The 21,183-nt window shown below is 33.3% G+C and overlaps 1 protein-coding gene and 1 long non-coding RNA gene across 2 annotated transcripts in view; one reads left to right on the plus strand and one right to left on the minus strand.

The window, feature by feature from the left end:
* The window catches only part of LOC135128650 (AT-rich interactive domain-containing protein 5B-like), a 289,757-nt gene that overhangs the window by 227,152 nt on the left and 41,422 nt on the right, over positions 1 to 21,183 (plus strand). Inside the window, exon 3 of the mRNA XM_064055616.1 lies at positions 16,762 to 16,978. Coding sequence (XP_063911686.1) covers positions 16,762 to 16,978 — 217 coding nt within the window. The remainder of the gene's footprint in view (positions 1 to 16,761; positions 16,979 to 21,183) is intronic.
* LOC135128660 (uncharacterized) overlaps positions 16,677 to 21,183 on the minus strand; it is a 29,279-nt gene continuing 24,772 nt past the window's right edge. Inside the window, exon 3 of the long non-coding RNA XR_010280452.1 lies at positions 16,677 to 17,881. This is a non-coding gene — a long non-coding RNA (uncharacterized LOC135128660). The remainder of the gene's footprint in view (positions 17,882 to 21,183) is intronic.

Below are 21,183 nucleotides of genomic sequence, written 5' to 3' on the forward strand. Positions count from 1 at the left end.
ATTTTAGATTTTTTTTCACTTTTCCGTTTAGTTTCCCGATTTTTTAATTGTCCTATTGTCTAATTACATAATTTCAAGCAAGATTTATAATTTTGTTGTATAATTTTTTTTTTTAATAACTTCCATGTTATAGGATTAAAAGTTGAAGATTTGCTTAGTAATACTTAGGGATGACGTCATCGATTTTATTGTGGTTGACGTTTTACCATCTACGTGATATTCTTAAAATAAATCTAAATTGAAAGATTATATTCTATACTGAAAAATTGAAGAAAGGAGAAATTAAAAAATCTAAAAACCAAGAATGTGAAAAACTGAAAAATTTCAAAATTAAAAATATCTAAAAATTGTCAAAAGAAAAAAATTATAAAATAAAAATTGAAAAATCGAAAATCGTAAAATTGGAAAACTGAAAAATTAAAAATTGGAAACTAGAAAAGTCGCTTATCGAAACATTGGAGAAGTGAGTAATTAAAAAAATCAAAATTAAAAATGGAGAAACAAGGAAACTGAAAAATTGAAAATCGGAAAATTGAAAAATCAATGCAGACAATATTCAAAAAATTGAAAAAAAAATTACGAATTCAATAATTGAAAAGCTGAAATGTTGATAATTAAGAAATCGAAAAATCGCAAAATCGAAAAATTTTAAATTGAAAATTAAAAACTCGAAAAATGCCAAATTGAAAAATTGAGTAATTAAAAAAAAGGAAAAAGTGACATACTTAACATAGGAAACGAGAAAATTTGCAAAATTAAAATCGAAAAACTGAAAAACTCAAATTGAAAATATCCATAAATGCGATAATTGAAAAATAAAAAATTAACAATTGAAAAATCGTAAAATAAAAAAAATCAAATTGAAAACTCGAAAAATTTTGTATTGAGAAATTGAAAAACCAAAAAGTTGAAAATCCAAATATTGAGTCATTTAAAATCGAAAACTAAAAAAATTTCAAAAAAAAAAATCAAGCAACTGAAAATCGAAAAACTGAAAAGACCAAAAATAAATCGAAAACTAAAATATTAAAATTGAGAAATCGAAAAATCATAGAACCGAAAAAAAATCCCTGTCGAAAAAAGAAAGAATTGAGAAATTAAAAGTTGAAAAATTGCAAAATTAAAATTGTGGTAGCTCAGCGGTTTATTGATAATAAGCAAACAATACAAAGCAAAATATGGGTATGGGTTATCGAAGTGGTGGCAATTCTCGTCGGGGATGGTGGCGGCTCCTGGGACTCAGAGCGTCGTAGGGGATGACGGCAGCGATGTATGTAGCACAGGGCACCTGGACAGTGCGACCCTGGAGATGACGACGTCGGCGATACGGCACAGGGGACCTAGAGAGTGCGACCCTGGAGATGACGACGTCGGCGATACGGCACAGGGGACCTAGAGAGTGCGACCCTGGAGATGACGACGTCGGCGATACGGCACAGGGGACCTGGACAGTGCGACCCTGGAGATGACGACGTCGGCGATGCGGCACAGGGGACCTAGAGAGTGCGACCCTGGAGATGACGACGTCGGCGATGCGGCACAGGGGACCTAGACAGTGCGACCCTGGAGATGACGACGTCGGCGATGCGGCACAGGGGACCTAGAGAGTGCGACCCTGGAGATGACGACGTCGGCGATGCGGCACAGGGGACCTAGACAGTGCGACCCTGGAGATGACGTCGTAGAAGCGGCGCAGGGGGACCGTAAAACAGTGCAGCCCTGGTGAAGATCTCGAAGCGGCGCAGGGGACCGTAAAACAGTGCAGCCCTGGTGAAGATCTCGAAGCAGCGCAGGGGACCGTAACACAGTGCAGCCCTGGTAATAATATCGAAGCGGCGCAGGGGACCGTAACACAGTGCAGCCCTGGTGATCACCAGAAGGGGACCGAGACAGTGCAGCCCTTAAGGTGGAGATGGTGGAGTTCCATCTGCCTGGAAAGCGTCCGAGTTGCCCTTTTATAGGCAGGGTTGAGATGCGTGGGAGTACCTGCACAATGAAGTAACTTCAGGTGGGGTGCGTTCCAGTGGGGGTGAGCTTGGTGGGGTTGATATCGGCGCTGCCGAGGACAGCGCCCTCGAAAGGGTACTAGCGGAGCGCTTTGAAAGCTCCGCTACAATCTCCCCCTCAGGACCATTAAGGCGTCCCGACTATGGTCCTGAACTTGCTTTCTGAGGCGGCCTCGTTTTCGTAGCGGGGCCGCTGGCGCTGGCGTAGGTGTAGTGCTCCCGTGAAACGGAGTATGGTAGAAACCTAGGGATGCTTGGGGATGCTGTGCGTCGTATACCTTATAACTCGTAGGTCCTTGTGGGCGCCTAATGTAAGGCCTCTCGCGTTTAGGAGCAATTTGGGCGCTGACTCCTTTTCGAGCGTTGATTCGTGGATGGGTTACTACCAGTACTTGATCTCGGGGTTGGTACTCGTGTGCGGGTCTTCGCGACTGGACGGTGTATTTCCTTTCGGCGCTCGTGAACAAGCGGCTACCGTATTTTACAGGGAGTTCGTTGGTGGCCTCCCCCTGGAGTGGAGCTACTCCTCGTACGTAGCTGCTATCTGTCGTTAGCACAAAGGGTTTCCTCATCTTCCTCCGCCCTTTACGCCGGGACTTCTTTTCTTTGCGGAAGGTCCGTCCTTTCTCTGCTGGAAGTTGCAAAGAGGAGAACGTGATGCGCGGAATTTCGGGGAATTTCTCATTCCCAATGGCGGAGTGGGCGTCAGCCCCCATGTATTCCATCGCGGAAAAATCTCGGGCTGGTGATGGTGCGGAGAAGGTCCGGATGTCATCGATTTGCATCGGTACGGTGAGTGGCGGTACCTGCATATCTCGGAGGATTTCTTGTGAGCGATCTATGGTGGGTTGCGCTCTAGAATTTATCCTCGCTGCACAGAGGTTTGTCCGTCGTGTCTCTGAATTGCAGTTTGGACAGTTCCGGCGGAAGACGCCGGGACGTTGGCATCCGTAACATCTAATGATCTCTTGGTCATTGGCCGGTCGTCGCTGATCCTGTGTTTTTCTCCTGCATTCTTGTGTCTCGTGGCCAAAGTTCTTACAGAAATCGCACCTGGGCCGTGGTCTTCGGTCGATTCTTGGGAATTCTTGCCGTCGGAATGTTTGGCCATTTTCTGGGGTTTCTGGTGCGTGGTTTCTAACTCTCGTTTCTCGCTCGTTCTCCTCAACGATTCGGGACTTATCGAGAAGTTCGGCGAAGGACCTGCAGTCGGACCTGGCGATTTTATCCCGAATATGGTATCTCAGCAGACCGTAGATTATGTCTAACTGCCATTCCTCGTCCAAGTCTCTCGTCATTTGTGCCAGTCGTTCTCGTTGGACGGTTACGAACTTATCGGTTGGCGTCTTTTCGTCCTGGGGATTATTAAAAATGTCCAAAAAAAGGCGATGGTTAGGTCGTCTGGGGGCAAAAGCTTCTCGTAGAAGTTCCGTCGCTTCTCTCCATGTGTGAATCTGATTTTTCACGCCATTCCACCATTGATTGGCTTCTCCAGTCAATAGTAGGGGTAAGCCGGCTATGGCGTCCTCGTCCGTGATATTTTCCATATCCTTGTATAAACTCGCAGCCGTAATAAATTCCGTTACAGCAGCGTGGGCGCGCTTTCCGTCAAAACGGGCCTGGCAGTGGGTAAAGTGGCGGTTCCTGACCACTTGCGGTTGTGGGACAACTTGTACCCTATCCAAGAGCTGCTGGAACTGCTCTGGTGTCATCTGTATAGCCGCCATTGTGGAGTTACGAGGACTTCTTCGGACTGGGAGTGATGCCGTTCTTTTTTTTTTGCCGTGGAATCTTGCCTTCTTCGAGCCGCGACGTTGGTAGACAGTTTTGTGGTATTTTGCCTACCTCGAGCCCCACTAAGTTGGGCGATAGATTTGTAGAATGTTGCCTCCTTCGAGCCACTAAGTTGGGCGCCAGTTTGTGGTAGCTCAGCGGTTTATTGATAATAAGCAAACAATACAAAGCAAAATATGGGTATGGGTTATCGAAGTGGTGGCAATTCTCGTCGGGGATGGTGGCGGCTCCTGGGACTCAGAGCGTCGTAGGGGATGACGGCAGCGATGTATGTAGCACAGGGCACCTGGACAGTGCGACCCTGGAGATGACGACGTCGGCGATACGGCACAGGGGACCTAGAGAGTGCGACCCTGGAGATGACGACGTCGGCGATACGGCACAGGGGACCTAGAGAGTGCGACCCTGGAGATGACGACGTCGGCGATACGGCACAGGGGACCTGGACAGTGCGACCCTGGAGATGACGACGTCGGCGATGCGGCACAGGGGACCTAGAGAGTGCGACCCTGGAGATGACGACGTCGGCGATGCGGCACAGGGGACCTAGACAGTGCGACCCTGGAGATGACGACGTCGGCGATGCGGCACAGGGGACCTAGAGAGTGCGACCCTGGAGATGACGACGTCGGCGATGCGGCACAGGGGACCTAGACAGTGCGACCCTGGAGATGACGTCGTAGAAGCGGCGCAGGGGGACCGTAAAACAGTGCAGCCCTGGTGAAGATCTCGAAGCGGCGCAGGGGACCGTAAAACAGTGCAGCCCTGGTGAAGATCTCGAAGCAGCGCAGGGGACCGTAACACAGTGCAGCCCTGGTAATAATATCGAAGCGGCGCAGGGGACCGTAACACAGTGCAGCCCTGGTGATCACCAGAAGGGGACCGAGACAGTGCAGCCCTTAAGGTGGAGATGGTGGAGTTCCATCTGCCTGGAAAGCGTCCGAGTTGCCCTTTTATAGGCAGGGTTGAGATGCGTGGGAGTACCTGCACAATGAAGTAACTTCAGGTGGGGTGCGTTCCAGTGGGGGTGAGCTTGGTGGGGTTGATATCGGCGCTGCCGAGGACAGCGCCCTCGAAAGGGTACTAGCGGAGCGCTTTGAAAGCTCCGCTACAAAATCCAAAAACTAAAAATTGAAGACGTAATTAAACCAAATTGAAAATATCAATAAATTAAACAAAAATATAAGAATGCGATAAATGAAAAATAGAAATATTAAAATTGAAAAAATTGAGAAGTGGTAAAATTGAAAAAAAATAAAAATTCGGAAAATTCCATATGAAAAAATTGAAGAAACGAGTACTTAAAAATTGGAAAAATAAAAATAATTCTAGAAATAAAGAAATCGAAAAGCTGAAAAATACAAAATTAAAAATATCTAAAAATTGACAAGAAAAAAATTGTAAAATAAAAAATTGAAAATCGAAAATCGTAAATTTGAAAAACGTCGCTTGTCAAAAAATTGTAGAAATGGGTAATTAAAAAAATCGAAATTAAAAATCGGGAAACTAGGAATTTGGAAAATTCAAAAGTTGAAAATCTAAAAATTAAGAAATCCATATATAGGAAATATTTAAAAACTGAAAAAAATAAAAAATGCAATAGTTGAAAAATTGAAATATTAACAATTGAGAAATCGTAAAATTGTAAAATTTTAAATTGATATCTCGAAAAAGTCCATGTCGAAAAGTTGAAATGAGTAATTCAAAAAATCGAGACAATAGGAAATCGAAAAAGTTAAAAATTAATAATAGAAAACTAGAAAATTTGCAAAAAAAAATCGAAAAGCTGAAAAAACCCAATTGAAAATACATATCCATAAATTGTCAAAAAAAAAACTCAAAATAGAAATCGAACAGTGCGATAATTGAAAAATAAAAAATTAACAATTGAAAAATCGGAAACTAAAAAAAAATAAATTGAAAACTCGAAAAATTTCGTATTGAGAAATTGAAGAAACGAAAAATTGAAAAATCAAAAAGTTAAAAATTGAGTAATTATAGGAATCGAAAAATTGAATGATTCAAAAGTTGAAAATCCAAATATTGAATCATTCAAAATCGAAATCTAGAAAAATTTCAAAATAAAAATGAAGCAACTGAAAATCGAAAAACTGAAAAACCAAAAATAAATTGAAAACAAAAATATTAAAATTAAGAAATCGAAAAATCATAAAACCGAAAAAAAATCCCTGTCGAAAAAATGAAGAATTGAGAAATTTAAAAATAGAAAAGTTCAAAGTTTAGGAATTAAGAAATAAAAAATTGAAAAATTGCAAAATTAAAATCGAAAAACTAAAAATTGAAGAAGCAATTAAACCAAATTGAAAATATCAAAAAATTAAACAAAAATATAAGAATGCGATAAATGAAAAATAGAAATATTAAAATTTAAAAAATTGAGAAGTGGTAAAATTGAAAAAAAAATAAAAATTCGGAAAATTCCATATGGAAAAATTGAAGAAACGAGTACTTAAAAATTGGGAAAATAAAAATAATTCTAGAAATAAAGAAATCGAAAAGCTGAAAAATCCAAAATTAAAAATATCTAAAAATTGACAAGAAAAAATTGTAAAATAAAAAATGAAAAATCGAAAGTCGTAAATTTGGAAAACTGAAACATTTAAAATTGAAAACTAGAAACGTCGCTTGTCAAAAAATTGAAGAAATGGGTAATTAAAAAAATCGAAATTAAAAATCGGGAAACTAGGAAATTGGAAAATTCAAAAGTTGAAAATCTAAAAATTAAGAAAACCATATATCGAAAATATTTAAAAATTGAAAAAAATAAAAAATGCAATAGTTGAAAAATTGAAATATTAACAATTAAGAAATCGTAAAATTGTAAAATTTTAAATTGATATCTCGAAAAAGTCCATGTCGAAAAGTTGATGAAATGAGTAATTCAAAAAATCGAGAAAATAGGAAATCGAAAAAGTTAAAAATTGATAATAGAAAACTAGAAAATTTGCAAAAAAAAAATCGAAAAACTGAAAAAACCCAATTGAAAATATCCATAAATTGTAAAAAAAAACTCAAAATAGAAATCTAACAGTGCGATAATTGAAAAATAAAAAATTAACAATTGAAAAATCGGAAACTAAAAAATAAATAAATTGAAAACTCGAAAAATTTCGTATTGAGAAATTGAAGAAACGAGAAATTGAAAAATCAAAAAGTTAAAAATTGGGTAATTATAGGAATCGAAAAATTGAATGATTCAAAAGTTGAAAATCCAAATATTGAATCATTCAAAATCGAAATCTAAAAATTTCAAAATAAAAATTAAGCAACTGAAAATCGAAAAACTGAAAAACCAAAAATAAATTGAAAACAAAAATATTAAAATTAAGAAATCGAAAAATCATAAAACCGAAAAAAAATCCCTGTCGAAAAAATGAAGAATTGAGAAATTTAAAAATAGGAAAGTTCAAAGTTGAGGAATTGAGAAATCAAAAATTGAAAAATTGCAAAATTAAAATCGAAAAACTAAAAATTGAAGACGTAATTAAACCAAATTGAAAATATCAAAAAATTAAACAAAAATATAAGAATGCAATAAATGAAAAATAGAAAAATAGAAATATTAAAACTTAAAAAATTGAGAAGTGGTAAAATTGAAAAAACTAAAAACTCGGAAAATTCCATATGGAAAATTTGAAAAATCCAAAATTAAAAATAGCTAAAAATTGTAAAATAAAAAATGAAAAATCGAAAATCGTAAAATTGGAAAACTGAAACATTTAAAATTGAAAATTAGAAAAGTCGCTTGTCGAAAAATTGAAGAAATGAGTAATTACAAAAATCGAAATTAAAAATCGGAAAACTAGGAAATTGGAAAATTCAAAAGTTGAAAATCGAAAAATTAAAAAATCCATATATGGAAAATATCCAAAAATTGAAAAAAAACAAAAATGCGATAGTTGAAAAATTAAAATATTAACAATTAAGACATCGTAAAATTGAAAAATTGATAATTGAAAATAGAAAATTTGCAAAATTAAAATCGAAACAATGAAAAACCCAATTGTAAATATCCATAAATTAAAAAAAAAACTCAAAATAAAAATCTAACAGTGCGATAATTGAAAAAGAAAAAATTAACAATTGAGAAAATAAAAATTCGTAAAATTGAAAAATTTTAAGTCGAAAATTCGAAAGATTCCTTGAAAAATCAAAAAGCTAAAAATTGGGAAACTAGGAAATCGAAAAATTGACAGATTCAAAACTTGAAAATCCAAAAATTGAAATGATATCTAGAAAAATTTTAAAATAAAAATCAAGAAACTAAAAATCGAAAAAATTAAAAAACCATATTGAAAATATCCAAAAATTGAAAAAAAAATAAAAATAAATTTCCAAGAATGCGATAATTGAAAATTAGAAATATTAAAAATTAAGAACTTGATAAATCGTAAATTGAAAAATCGAAATATTAAAAAAAAATGTAAACTAAAAATTTAAGAATGTTGTAATTAAGAAATAGAATTATTAAAAATTAAGAAATTGAAAAATCATAAAACTGGAAAAATTCCATATCAAAAATTGAAATGGCAAAATAAAAATGGAGAAACTAAAAATTGAAAAACTTGAAAACCAAATTGAAAATATCCACAAATTGTAAAAAAATGCAAACTAAAAATCTAAGAATGCGACAATTGAAAAATTTTAAATTGAACACTCGAAAATTTCCGTACCGAAAAATAGAAGAAATTAAAAAAAAATCGAAAAATTATAAATTGAGAAACTAGGAAATTGAAAAATTCAGAATTTAAATTTGGAAAAATTGGAACTAGAAAAATTGTAAAATAAAAATAGGGAAACTAAAAAAGAATTGAATAAACCAAATTGAAAATATCTAAAAATAAAAAAAAATGCAAAACAAAAATATAAGAATGCAATAAGTGAAAAATAGAAATATTAAAACTTAAGAAATCGAGAAGTAGTAAAATTGAAATTTAAAACTAAAAACTCGGAAAATTCCATATCGAAAAATTGAAGAAACGAGTAGGTAGTTAAAAACTGGAAAAATAAAAAATCTAGAAACAAGGAAATCGAAAAATTGAAACATTTAAAATTGAAAACATTTAAAAAAAAACAGAATAAAGATCTAAGAATGCGATAGTAATTGAAAAGTAGAAATATTAAAAATTAAGAAATTGAAAAATCGTAAAATTGAAAAGTCAAAAACTTGAAGAAAGGAATGATTTAAAAAAATGGAAAAATTCAAAATCAAGAACTTCAAAAATTGAAAACCAAAAAAATTCAAACATTTATAACTGAAAAGCTAAAAAATTGTAAAATAAACAACGGGAAACTAAAAATCGAAAAACTTGAAAACATCCAAAAATTATAAAAAATCCAAAATAAAAATTAAGATTCTGATAAAAAATTTTAATAATAACTTTGGTTTGTATGTAATTTCTATCTGCAATAACTAATGAAATATTGCAGACCTCCGTATAGAGGGTGACTCACCCTGTATATAAATTAAATTCTGGAACGCCCTGTTGTGTATTTTCGACTTGCAAATTGTTTTTCGTTTAAAAATGGCGTAGTACGAAATCGTCTCTACAAACACCAACGCTCCTTTGTCACTGAATTTAATTGGTTGTTCTCTTCCCGAACGTTCGATTCTCGAACGTAACGATGTCGCAAAAAGGAAAAATGTGTACCTATATGTTCGCCAAGCCGACCGTATTCGTTTTTGCAGCGTCGAATCGATTTATGCGTTTAATAAGACGATTTTCCCCGGAAAATTCATCGCAAAATATGTGAGCGTCTAAGGAAATATAAATCTTGCGACTTCCTCGAGAATTACGATTTTAAACTAAACGTCGATCCCGAGCCCAGTTTTAACAGTCTCTTTGTTCCTGAAATACCAAAAAGTTCGTGTTCCACAAAATGAACAAAAGCGCTTTAAGTTAATCCTTTGTAAATACCCGAATTTTGTCTATATTTAATTAGCTTTTTTGGCTGTGGGTCGAATTTTTCACCGCCGCAAATTACACGAGAGATGAGTTTATAAATAAATTCACGCCGAAAAATATGATTATTCTCCGTTATTTATGACTACCTAAATATTTATGTTGTGCGTTTTTAATTTACTCGGGTGATAAAAATAATTCTCTGCGGGGAAATTCGCCAGCCCCGGCGCAGCCAGAAAATCGAAAATTCGCTAGTAAACAATTTTCCACCTCCAGCCCCTTGGCTAAAAACGCTGCACGTTGAATGTTAGTTTAAATACTTTTTAACCCCCACCGGAAAACCGATGACGTCATTCGAAACATTATTTAGCAGCCGCCCTTGTAAATAACTCCAACTCTACAGATTTTTTATTTATTTATCCGAAAAGAAAAACAGAACTGAAGACAAACTCCGTCTTTTGATGCGCCTTTGTACCATTGTCACGTAATTCAGATTCTTGAAGAACGCCTATTTCGTTTTACGATCATACACAATCACAGTTTTGTTGGGAGATTGTGAGGCGGCGTCTGCGGGGGCCACGCAGAGCGTCACAGTCTAATGGCTCGTTAAATCTTCACAATTAAATTCTCCCGAGGAGATTCTTTAAGCTTCGCTAAAAGGACTCGAAGCTAAATTCGGACCGAAATAATTTACACTACACTTACCAGCGTTGTGAAAAATTACACGGCTACAAACGGCCATTGTTGGCATGTTTAGGTTGTATGAATTATCTCGTTAATGCTGGAAAATTATTTTGTTAGGAAGTTGTGCATTGTTGGGATGCGCTGCACTAAATTGGACGCGTTTTCGGAATTGGGAAAATGCCCGGAATAAACGAATCGCTTCAGGAGTGTGTTTCATAAAAAAACTCCGGTTTTTTATATGGGTCTTGATGGCGTTGTATGGAAATAAAATATCTGTTTGACAGTCACGGGCTCGGGTTTTCGCGCTTTTGTTAGTCTTCAACTGGATGTTGTCTAATCATCGCACTAAAAGTTCGAAATTGGATGCAGGGGTTTTATTTTGTGTTCTTTGTCAGACTGTTGCAGCTATTCTTTATTAAAAGTTTCGGTTTTATTAGGAAACGAAATCTATACCGATTTAATTCAGCTCGGAAGCTGCGCAACTGTGGAAGTAGAACTCTTTGGATCTTCATTTTATTGCAAAGTAAATTTATACTAAGAAAGCTGCGGTGTTCTTTCTCTGAAAAACAATATAAGACGTAGTTCCAGGAAGAATTTATCTTATCTTTTCTCGTAAAATTGTTGTTGGTTGCGGTCAGCTATTTTCACGGTCACATGATAATAATTTGATGTTTTAAAATATTAATTAAGTTTAATAGAATACTGTTAATTCCAAATTGGTGGTTTTTAGTAACTTTAATAAGACTATCGAGTCCATAAAAAAAACGATGACGTCATTTCAAAATTTATTTTATTTGTGACATTATGCATGCACGTTTTTGCTACTAAAATTTGCACACATGGTAATTGACTGATTTTTCATTTATCGCATCTTTTCGAATATGAACTTGTGAATTTTTAATTTTTCGATTTTCTGTTTCACGATTTTTAATTTTTCAATTTCTGGTTTCTTCAATTTTTCGATCACCTCAAAATGTTTTGTAGTAAAAGCGATTTAAATTTTATTATTATAAAATTCTTATTTTTTTGCTCCTGTACTTTTGGTTTATGAATCCGCCTCCATTTTTTACTCTTGGCAAAAAAATTCAAGCTGCATTTTATACAGTTTACATGGTTGAAGATTACTTTGTTACTTCAAGGGGAGGGAAATTCTGCTTAAAAACCTTTGATAATTTTTTTTAAAAACACTCACTATATTTATACTCGATGTTATATTTATAACTCTACAAAGCTTTTGTTTATGTGCTTGGAAAATAGGAACATATGGATTTTAAAAATAATCCTTTTGTCATTTTTTTTCTGAATCTTTGAATTGCCAAAAAATTTGGTAAAAAATATCGATAGCAAAATCCTCATGTCCCTATAAATATTTACCATTTTAAACATGTGTTAAGTTTCTTGTTGTGAAAAGAATAAAAAAGGGCCCACCCATATTTTGCTGACTCAGCCTGTATATTCTGCTTTTGCTAAATGATAATTTTGGAATTTATAGACAATTTTTTAGGTATCTCCAATGACTACAAAAAAGCCACCAATTAAAGTTGCACGGGTTTTAGAGGACCATACACTAAAATTATTTTCAACAATATACAGAGTGTTTAGTTTTTGAAACAACACACAACTTAGTTTTTTAAGTTTATGCACGCCCTATATTTTGGCTTCGACATAGGCTTTAAGACCGAATTCTATTTTTGAAATTCTTGTTGAAAGCTAGAAAAACTGAAAAATAGAACTCGTTTTCAGCAAAATTCGAGAAACTGAAAAAACCAATTTGAAAATATCCAAAAACTATAAAAAGTTGAAAATAAAATCCAAGGATGCGCTAATTGAAAAATAGACATATATTAAAATTTAAAAAATTGAAAAACGGAAAACTGAAAAAGCCAAAAATTAAATTCAAAAATTGAAAAATTGCTGAAAATCAAAAAATGCAAACCTTTAAAATTGAAAACTAGAATAATTATGAAATAAAACTCGGTCTTAAAAATCGAAAAATGGAATAATTGGAAAATTGCAAAATAATTGAAATATCGAAAAAAGACCAATCGTAAAATTGAAAATTAAAATAATTCCGTATAGTACTTAATAAGATAAGACTAATTTTGGCAAATCACATACCTTCCAAGAAAATAGAGGGTGGGTGGGCGGGGCTAGTATTTGATAAGATAATACTGATGTTGGCACTTTTAACATTTTTGGATTTTTTTTCAACTATTTTCAAAATTAGTTGAAAACATTTTCTTGTAGATTCACAGAAATGTTTAAAATTTGTTTATTTGAGACAATAAAAAAATCAGGACAGGTCAGGTCACATTATAAGATAAGACTAATTTTGGCAAATCACATACCTTCCAAGAAAATAGAGGGTGGGTGGGCGGGGCTAGTATTTGATAAGATAACACTGATGTTGGCACTTTTAACATTTTTGGACTATTTTTCAACTATTCCAAAATTAGTTGAAAACATTTTCTTGTAGATTCACAGAAATGTTTAAAATTTGTTTATTTGAGACAATAAAAAAATCAGGACAGGTCAGGTCACATTAGGTTAAGTCACGTGAGGTAACCTGAAATAAGAAATAAATTTTATAGCAAATAATATAACAAAAAAAAATACGATTGGCGCTTTTTTTTACTTTTTCACATCCTTTTTCCACTCCCACACAACAGAAGAACATAACTAGCCCCGCCCACCCACCCTGTCTCTATTTTAGTGATTGATTTTATCCAGGCTGAATGAAATTAATGATTTTAAATTGGACAGAAAAATAATTAGTCGTTAGAATGAGAAGAGAGGGTGGGTGGGTGGGGCTAGTTTTGATAAGATAAAACTGGTTTTGGCACTTTAACATTTTTGGTCCATTTTTCAACTATTTTCTAGGTATTCCTGTTTGAAAAGAATTTGAAAGTGCTTTGGAGCCTCTAATGTCTTTTCTTATAATAATTTATTTAATATTCTTAAAGGATAAGTCATTTGCCAAAATCACTCTTATTTTGACAGGTACTAGCCCCGCCCACCCAACCTCTATTTTTTTGGAGGGTATGTGATTTGTTAAAATCAGTCTTATCTCAGCACGTACCAGCCAGCTGATTTTGGCACTTTTGAGATTTTCGACTATTTTTCAACTATTTTCGAAAATTAGTTGGACAGTTTTTTGTAAATTCACAGAAATATTTAAAATTTGTTAATTTAAGACAATACAAAAATCAGAACAGGTCAGGTCATGTTAAGTCAAGTCAGGTACATGAAATATGAAACATTCTATAGCGAATAGTATAAGAAAAAAGTTACTATTGACGCTTTTTTTACTTTTTTCACCTCCTAAACAACAGAAGAAAATAATTAGCCCCGCCCACCCACCTTGATTTTTGAATGATCTTATACTGAACAGAAATAAAATTAGTCGTTAGATGAGAATGGGGGAGGGGGGTTCTAGTACTTACTAAGATAAAACTAATTTTGGCAAATCAAATACTTTCCAAGAAAATGGAGGGTGGGTGGGCGGGGCTAGTATTTGATTATATAAAACTAATTTTGGCACTTTTAACATCTTTGGACCATTTTTCAACTATTTTCGAAATTTATTTTCTTGTAGATTTCATTATCCAGTTTTTGAGCTAATCGTGGGAACCAGTTTGTTTTTTGAAAAATTTAAAACAGTTTTGAGGTTCTAGGTATTCCTGTTTGGAAATAATTTGAAACTGCTTTGGAGTCTCTAGTGTCTTTTATTATAATAATTTAATTAAATTTCTTAAAGGATAGGTCATTTGCCAAAATCACTTTTATTTTAGTAGGTACTAGCCCCGCCCACCCACCCTCTCTTTTCTCAGAGAATATGTGATCTGCCAAAGTGGATCCTATTTTAGCAAATACTAACCCCGCCCACCCACCCTCTATTTTCTTAAAGAATATACCATCTGCCAAAATCAGTTTTACCTTAGCAGCTACTAGCCCCGCCCACCCACCCTCTCTTTTTTTGTCTCTGGGTCTTCGAGCAATTGAAAAATTAAAACTGAAAAATTCTAAAATCATAAAATTGACAAAGTGAAAATTTTCAAAATTATGATTATTATGACACATTTAAAATGAAAACTAAAAAAGTTGAAAAATCGATTTTTTAATTTGTTTCTTCAATTTTGCGATTTTTGAAATTGTTTGGGTTTTTCAATTATCAGATTTTTAATTTTACACTTTGTCGAAATTTAAGTTGTCAATTTTTTGATTTTTTAGGTTCTTAATTTTTATTTTGTAATTTTTCGTTTTTATAATTTTTAGACATTTGAATTAGTAACAAAGTGACTTAGTGACTGATTGATTGACTCAGTAACTTATTGACTGAATTGAAAAAGTACAAAAAACCAAAAAAAAAATCAGAATTGAAAAATGCAAAATAAAAATCTTAAGAATGCATTAATTGAAAAATCGAAAAATTAAAAATTGGGAATCCAAAAATCGTAAAATCGTAAAATTCTAATTAGCGAATTACCATTAGCTTTGTTTTTCTTTAATTTTCTGTACGTAAAATTTTGTTGTACAATTTTGAATTTTTTTCCAAAATTTTGCATGTAGAAAGTCAAAAATAAAAGAGTGGCTTGGCAAATTTTTTGAGAGACGTCGTCAAATCTCTGGAAGGGAGGATTAGGTTATTCTGATTATCGATTTATCAGATGTGCAAAATTTAAAAGCAATTTTTTCTAATAACCATAGACAATAATTTTATATAAATTGGAATAACGTGGCAACGTCGCATAGAACCCTCAAAAATAATTATATATCGAAGAGCGCCCGTCGTGACTCACCCTATATATTTTGATAATTTTTCAATTTCAAGACATTTTTTTTAGATAGTCACCGATGTTTACAACGCATTGGGGCAACAGCGCATTACATTTTTATATTTATATACAGGGTGAGTCACTAAACGCCTGTTTCTCTATATCTCATTAATTATTGAAAACAAAAGAAGTCAAAAACCAAAGTTGTACGGTTTTTTAAGTAACAACATAGCTGAAAATATTTTCATTTGAATATTTGAAATATAACACATAACTTAGTTTTTTAAGTTTATGAGCGCTCTATATTTTAACATATTCTCATTGGCCATGTTGCCACATTACTCTAATTTTCTTGAATTTTTTTATCAGTGCAGAGGTTCCCAAAAAAATCACAACAGCATTATTTTAAAAATATGTGGTACAACAGCATTTTCTATATCTAAAGTTCATGGTTTCTGCAATTTTTGACTTTTATTAAAGATGCAATAATAAAATACAGAGTGTTCTATTTGTAAAAACTGAAATAACGGTGTGAATATAGGGTGTTCTATTTAAAAAAAAAACTAGTCGTAGAACACTCTGTAGTTGGAAATAATTTTTGTGTACGTTACTCAAAGAACTATACAACTTTAACCTTATTTTCAGTATTTTTAATAATAATTCACGGAATATCTAGGACCGCGTGTTTAGGAACTCACCCTGTATATTTCATTATTGCGGTATTGTAGTTTGATTTTTTGTGTTCTTAATGTATAGTGTGTCAAAGGGAGTTTTTTAATTTAATTTCTGTGCCCTTGTTTCATCAAAAATTTCAAAAAACGTGCTGAAAAATGTCAAAATTTTCAAAATAATATACAAACTAAAACGAGTCACTTTTTTTTCAAATTGAGACAACTAACTCTGGCTGCAAATTTGACGAAACCTGACCCTTTTTCGACTTTATCAAAAATGGTACGATTGTGATCAGCGTCAGCTTCCCTCCTCCCGAACTTAGTTTGGGTGAAATGTCGGAAAGCTGCGCCACTGATAGGCCCGAACACATGTTTGTGAAACGTTGAATTAGTATAATGTTTGATAAATCCGCCCTTTGAAGGGCTCCCCTTCAGATAGGTATGTCGCGTGCGTATTAATTAATGGAATTATCTATTAGTTAGTAACTTTGTAAGATAATGCAGCTTCTGTATATTCCTCCTCGACATCCCCGATTAAAATCCCCGATACTCGCTCTCTCATAAAATTTGCAGAAGGCAATGTTGCCAATAAAACCCGCCACCAAAATAATGAGACAACTTTTATTTAAGTATTTAAGATTATCGCCTTGCCTTCTTCCCGTTCGTTCCAGCTCTCCACTCCGCATTTTTCTCGGATAAATCCCACCTGAAATGGCGTGATTTTTGCTAGCCGAGCGAAGTATGGTAATAATGGGGCCATTTGGCGACGTCTAAGTTTTTAGTTGGGTGGTTTGTAACAATTTATTAAATAATCTCCACAAGCACCACAAATTATATTTATATTTTAAGTAAATTACATTGATTGAATATGATAAGCAAACTTGACGTAATTCTGTTTTCTCCACAGGACGAAGTACTGGCCATTTCGGAAAAAGTCGTCCTGCGAGTGGAAGATTTAATAACGTGGATCACGGTGGACGCAGAATGGACATGGGGTAGATTAGCCAAGTGCGAGAAAGACGTGAAGGACCCGCCAAAAAGCGAGGAGGGCAAAAACGTCATCGGATCGCTTACGGAGAGCTCCTTGGATTTCTCGGACGTGGAGAAGGAAAGGAAAGCGTCAGGTGGGCGATTAATGCGTTTTTATCACGCTTTTATTAGCTTGGGTTGTATGTATGTATGTAACGGAATCTTTGAGCTTAATTTTCATCGGTTTCTAAAAGTCTGATCATCTTGAAACTTTGCACACGTCTCAAGGATCGATGACAATGCAATAATTTGATAACAGTTTCCCATTATCCTTATTACGACCGCCAGGATCCTCGATCCTACGGAGACCACTGAGTGGTTCTTTCTAGAAAAATCTAAATAAGTAATTAATTCCCCAATTTATGAATTTGTCGCAGACTAAAAAATGAAAAATAAATAATAGTTTAAAAAACTAAAAAAACACGCTTTTATTGCTAATCGAACTAAAAACTAGAAAATAATTTTTAATGACAGAGTTTAATATTACAGTAGTAGAAGATCAAATAATCAATCATAATAAATCACCTCAAATTAAAATTATAATAAAATTTAAGTTATTAACAGAATAATTCAATTCAGAGTAAAAAGCGTGGGGTGCATTTTACTGCGGTTCATAACTATCCTCTCATAGATAGTTGCCAATAGAATGATTGTAATATTTAAAATATCAAGCACCCCACGCTTTTTACTCTGAATTGAATTATTCTGTTAATAACTTAAATTTTATTATAATTTTAATTTGAGGTGATTTATTATGATTGATTATTTGATCTTCTACTACTGTAATATTAAACTCTGTCATTAAAAATTATTTTCTAGTTTTTAGTTCGATTAGCAATAAAAGCGTGTTTTTTTAGTTTTTTAAACTATTATTTATTTATGGTTTTAATTCGATGGACACAATGTCGTTTTGCGCGGTATCGATGTCGTATTTGGTGTTCTCCAAACCGGTGGTCATGTTGCAGCAAACGAATATGAAATTGCCGGGACAGGGTAAGCTGAAACAAGAGCAAAAAATGTCAGGGTTTTTATTAAAATGAGTTTGTTGGAGGAGACGTTTAGCGAAAAAATGCTCCACCTAAGGGAGATTCTTAAATGAAATAGTTTTCGCGTTGTCGCTATATTAGAGGCGAGTTTGTGGAAGTTGTTTTAGTTTTCTGGAAAATTCTTGCCTAGGTGAGAGTGGGTACTTAAGCTGGAAGTGCAGGGGGATTTAAAGTGGGTAACGTAAATGTCAATGCGACACTAATGTAGGTACTTTTACTGGATTTTAAAGTTGGTTTTATGTCCATTGTAAACTACTTGACCGAAGTTTTATGTTAACATTGATAGCAAAAAATAGTGTAAGAGATGCTTAAAATGTAATTGACGGAAGTGATTTTTAAGGTAGATTGCTGATACTAAATATAGATACATTTTTATCATAAACCGGGAATTTTGACTTCTCGTATGATGAAAACTGCGACAAGATGAATAACAAATGGGTGCTCCACTTCATAATCCGATGGATAGGTGTTTCATGGCCATTCGAAACCTCAAATTTATTTTATAAGTAATAATAAATATTAACAAACAAAAAATACAAATTAAAAAAGTGTTTTTGAAATTCTGAAACTGACAATTTAGAAATTTTGGGTTTACTAAAAATATTCGGTTTGTTACATTTTCGTAAAATTCCAAAAAATTTCAATATTTTGCTGGGCGATTCTGGAAATCGAACAAATGACGCCAAAACTAACTTCTGGATGTCGAAGTCTACAAGAACTTTCTTTGGTTAATTTTCGAAAATTGTCCGAAATTTTCAAAGGGGATTTTAAAAAATTTTGATTTTGAAAATGTTACTAGAAAATTTCCAATGAATTCTGGCATGTAGATTTCATCGTGTTTATTCTGAATCCATAGCGGTTTTATGGTCTATAAGAAAGCAGGTATTTTGAAAAATTTGACAAAAAATTCTGCCATGTACATTTCGTCGTGCTAATTCTAAATATATAGCGTTTTTATGCTATAAATGTCTTCGGTCAAATTAAAAAAAAGTTGGCAAAAATTCCTTCGTCATACTTGTTTTAAAAACAGCATGTTTGTGATCCTGATGAAAGATTTAAAAATGTTCGGTCCGTTAGCACATTTTTTTTGAAAATCCAAAAAAATTGTAATATTTCAGTGAGCGATTCTGAAAAAATGGTGAAACTGAACTGAAACTATCTTGTGAATGTCGAAATCTACAAGAAAATGTCTTTGGTTAAATATCGAAAATTGGCCGAAATTTTCAAAGAAATTGAAATTGAAAAATTTTGCTTTCGAAGAAGTTGCCAAAAATTCCCAAAAAAATCTAGAATGTAGATTTTCGTAAATACACTTTTTTTTTGAAATCCAAAAAATTGGAATATTTCAGTGAGCGATTTTGAAAAAATGGTAAAAGGCATCGACAAATGTGGCCGGAACTAACTTCTGGATGTCGAAATCTACAAGAAAATATATTTGGTTAAATTTCGAAAATTATCCGAAATTTTCAAAGGGGTGATGTTGGAAAATTTTGATTTTGAAAGAGTTACCAGAAAATTCCCAATAAATTCTGGCACCTAGATTTTTCATCGTGATGATTCTAAATAGATAGCGTTTTTGTGGTCTAGAAGAAACTGTCTTGTTAAATTAAAAAAACTGTCGAAAATTGGCCGAAACTTTGAAAGCGGGTATTAAAAAATTTTGATTGGAAAAGTTGCCAAAAAATTCCCAAAAAATTCTAGCAAGTAGATTTCGTTGGACTGATTCTAAATATATAGTGTCTTTGAATAATTTTAAAAAAAAATCGAAAATTGAAATTGAAAAATTTTGCTTTCAAAGAATTGCCAAAAAAATACCGAAAAATTTTAGAATATAGACTTTGTCTTGCCGATTTTAAAAACATAGCGAACGATGTAAAAATATTCAGTTGGTAAATGCATTTTTTTTTTTTGAAAACCAAAAAATTGTAATATTGGGCGATTCTGGAAAAAATAGTGGGAGCCAACGAATAAATGAGGCCGAAACCAACTTCTGGGTGTCGAAATCTAAAAGAAAATGTATTTGATTAAATATCGAAAATTGTTGAAAGTTGACCGAAATTTTCAGAAGGGTGGTATTAAAAAATTTTGATTTTGAAAAAGTTGCCAAAAATTCCGGCATGTAGATTTCGTCGTGCTGATTCTGAACGCATATAAGAAAATGCTTAAAAAATTGGCCGAAATTTTCAGTGAGAAATTAAAATTAAAAAATTTTGTTTTCGAAAAAACGCCAAAAAAACACAAAAAATTCTGACATGTAAATTTTGTCATGCTGATTCTAAATATATAGCGTTTTTATGGTCTGTAAGAAAATGGTTTTGGTGCAATAAAAAAAATTGCCGAAATTTTCAAAGGGAGATATTGAAATTAAAGAAATTTGCTTCCGAAAAAAGCCAAAAAATTCTGGCTTGTAGATTTCATCCTGATATTTTTAAATACACAGCGTTTTTATGCTCTATAAGAAAATGTCTCTGATTAAATTAAAAAAATTTTCGAAAATTGCCCGAAATTTTCATAGGGAGAAAATGAAATTGAAAAAGTTTGCTTCCAAAAAGTTTCCAAAAATTCCCAGAGAAATCTGGAAAGTAGAATTTGTTGTGCTGATTCTAAAATCAAAGCGTGGTGAAAGTTTTAAACATGTTTTGAAAATATATTTTCTTAAAAATCCAAAAAACTGCAATATTTCACTGGGCGATTCTGGAAATCGAACAACATTCTTTGGTTAAATCTCGAAAATTGAAAGAAAATTCCCAAAAATTGTGGCATCTGTACGAAATTGTCTTTGGTTTAATTAAAAAAAAAAAAATCGAAAATTGGCGAAAGTTTTCATAAGGAGAAATTGAATTCGAAAAATTTTGCTCCAAAAAATTTGCCAAAAAATTCTGGAATCTAGACTTTGTTATGCTGATTTTAAAAACATAGCGTGTTTATGTCCTGGTGAAAGATTTAAAAATATTCACAATTATATTTTGAAAACCAAAAAAATTGTAATATTTCAGCGGGCGATTCTGGAAAAATGGTAGAAGACATCGAACAAATGAGGCTACAACGAAAATTGTCGAAAATTGGCCGAAATTTTCAAAGGGAGAAATTGAAATTGAAAAATTTTGCTTTCGAAAAAGTTGCCAAAAATTCCCAAAAAAATCTGGAATATAGATTTTGTCGTACTGATTCTAAAATCATAGCGTGTTTATGCTTCTGGTGAAAGATTAAAAAAAAAATCAGTTCGTAAATAATTTTTTTTTAATTCAAAAAAT

The sequence above is a fragment of the Zophobas morio genome, unplaced genomic scaffold, assembly GCF_036711695.1.
Source record: "Zophobas morio isolate AGI-343-1 ecotype UQ-CSIRO unplaced genomic scaffold, CSIRO_AGI_Zmor_V1 ptg000014l, whole genome shotgun sequence".
Classification (NCBI taxonomy): Eukaryota; Metazoa; Arthropoda; class Insecta; order Coleoptera; family Tenebrionidae; genus Zophobas; species Zophobas morio.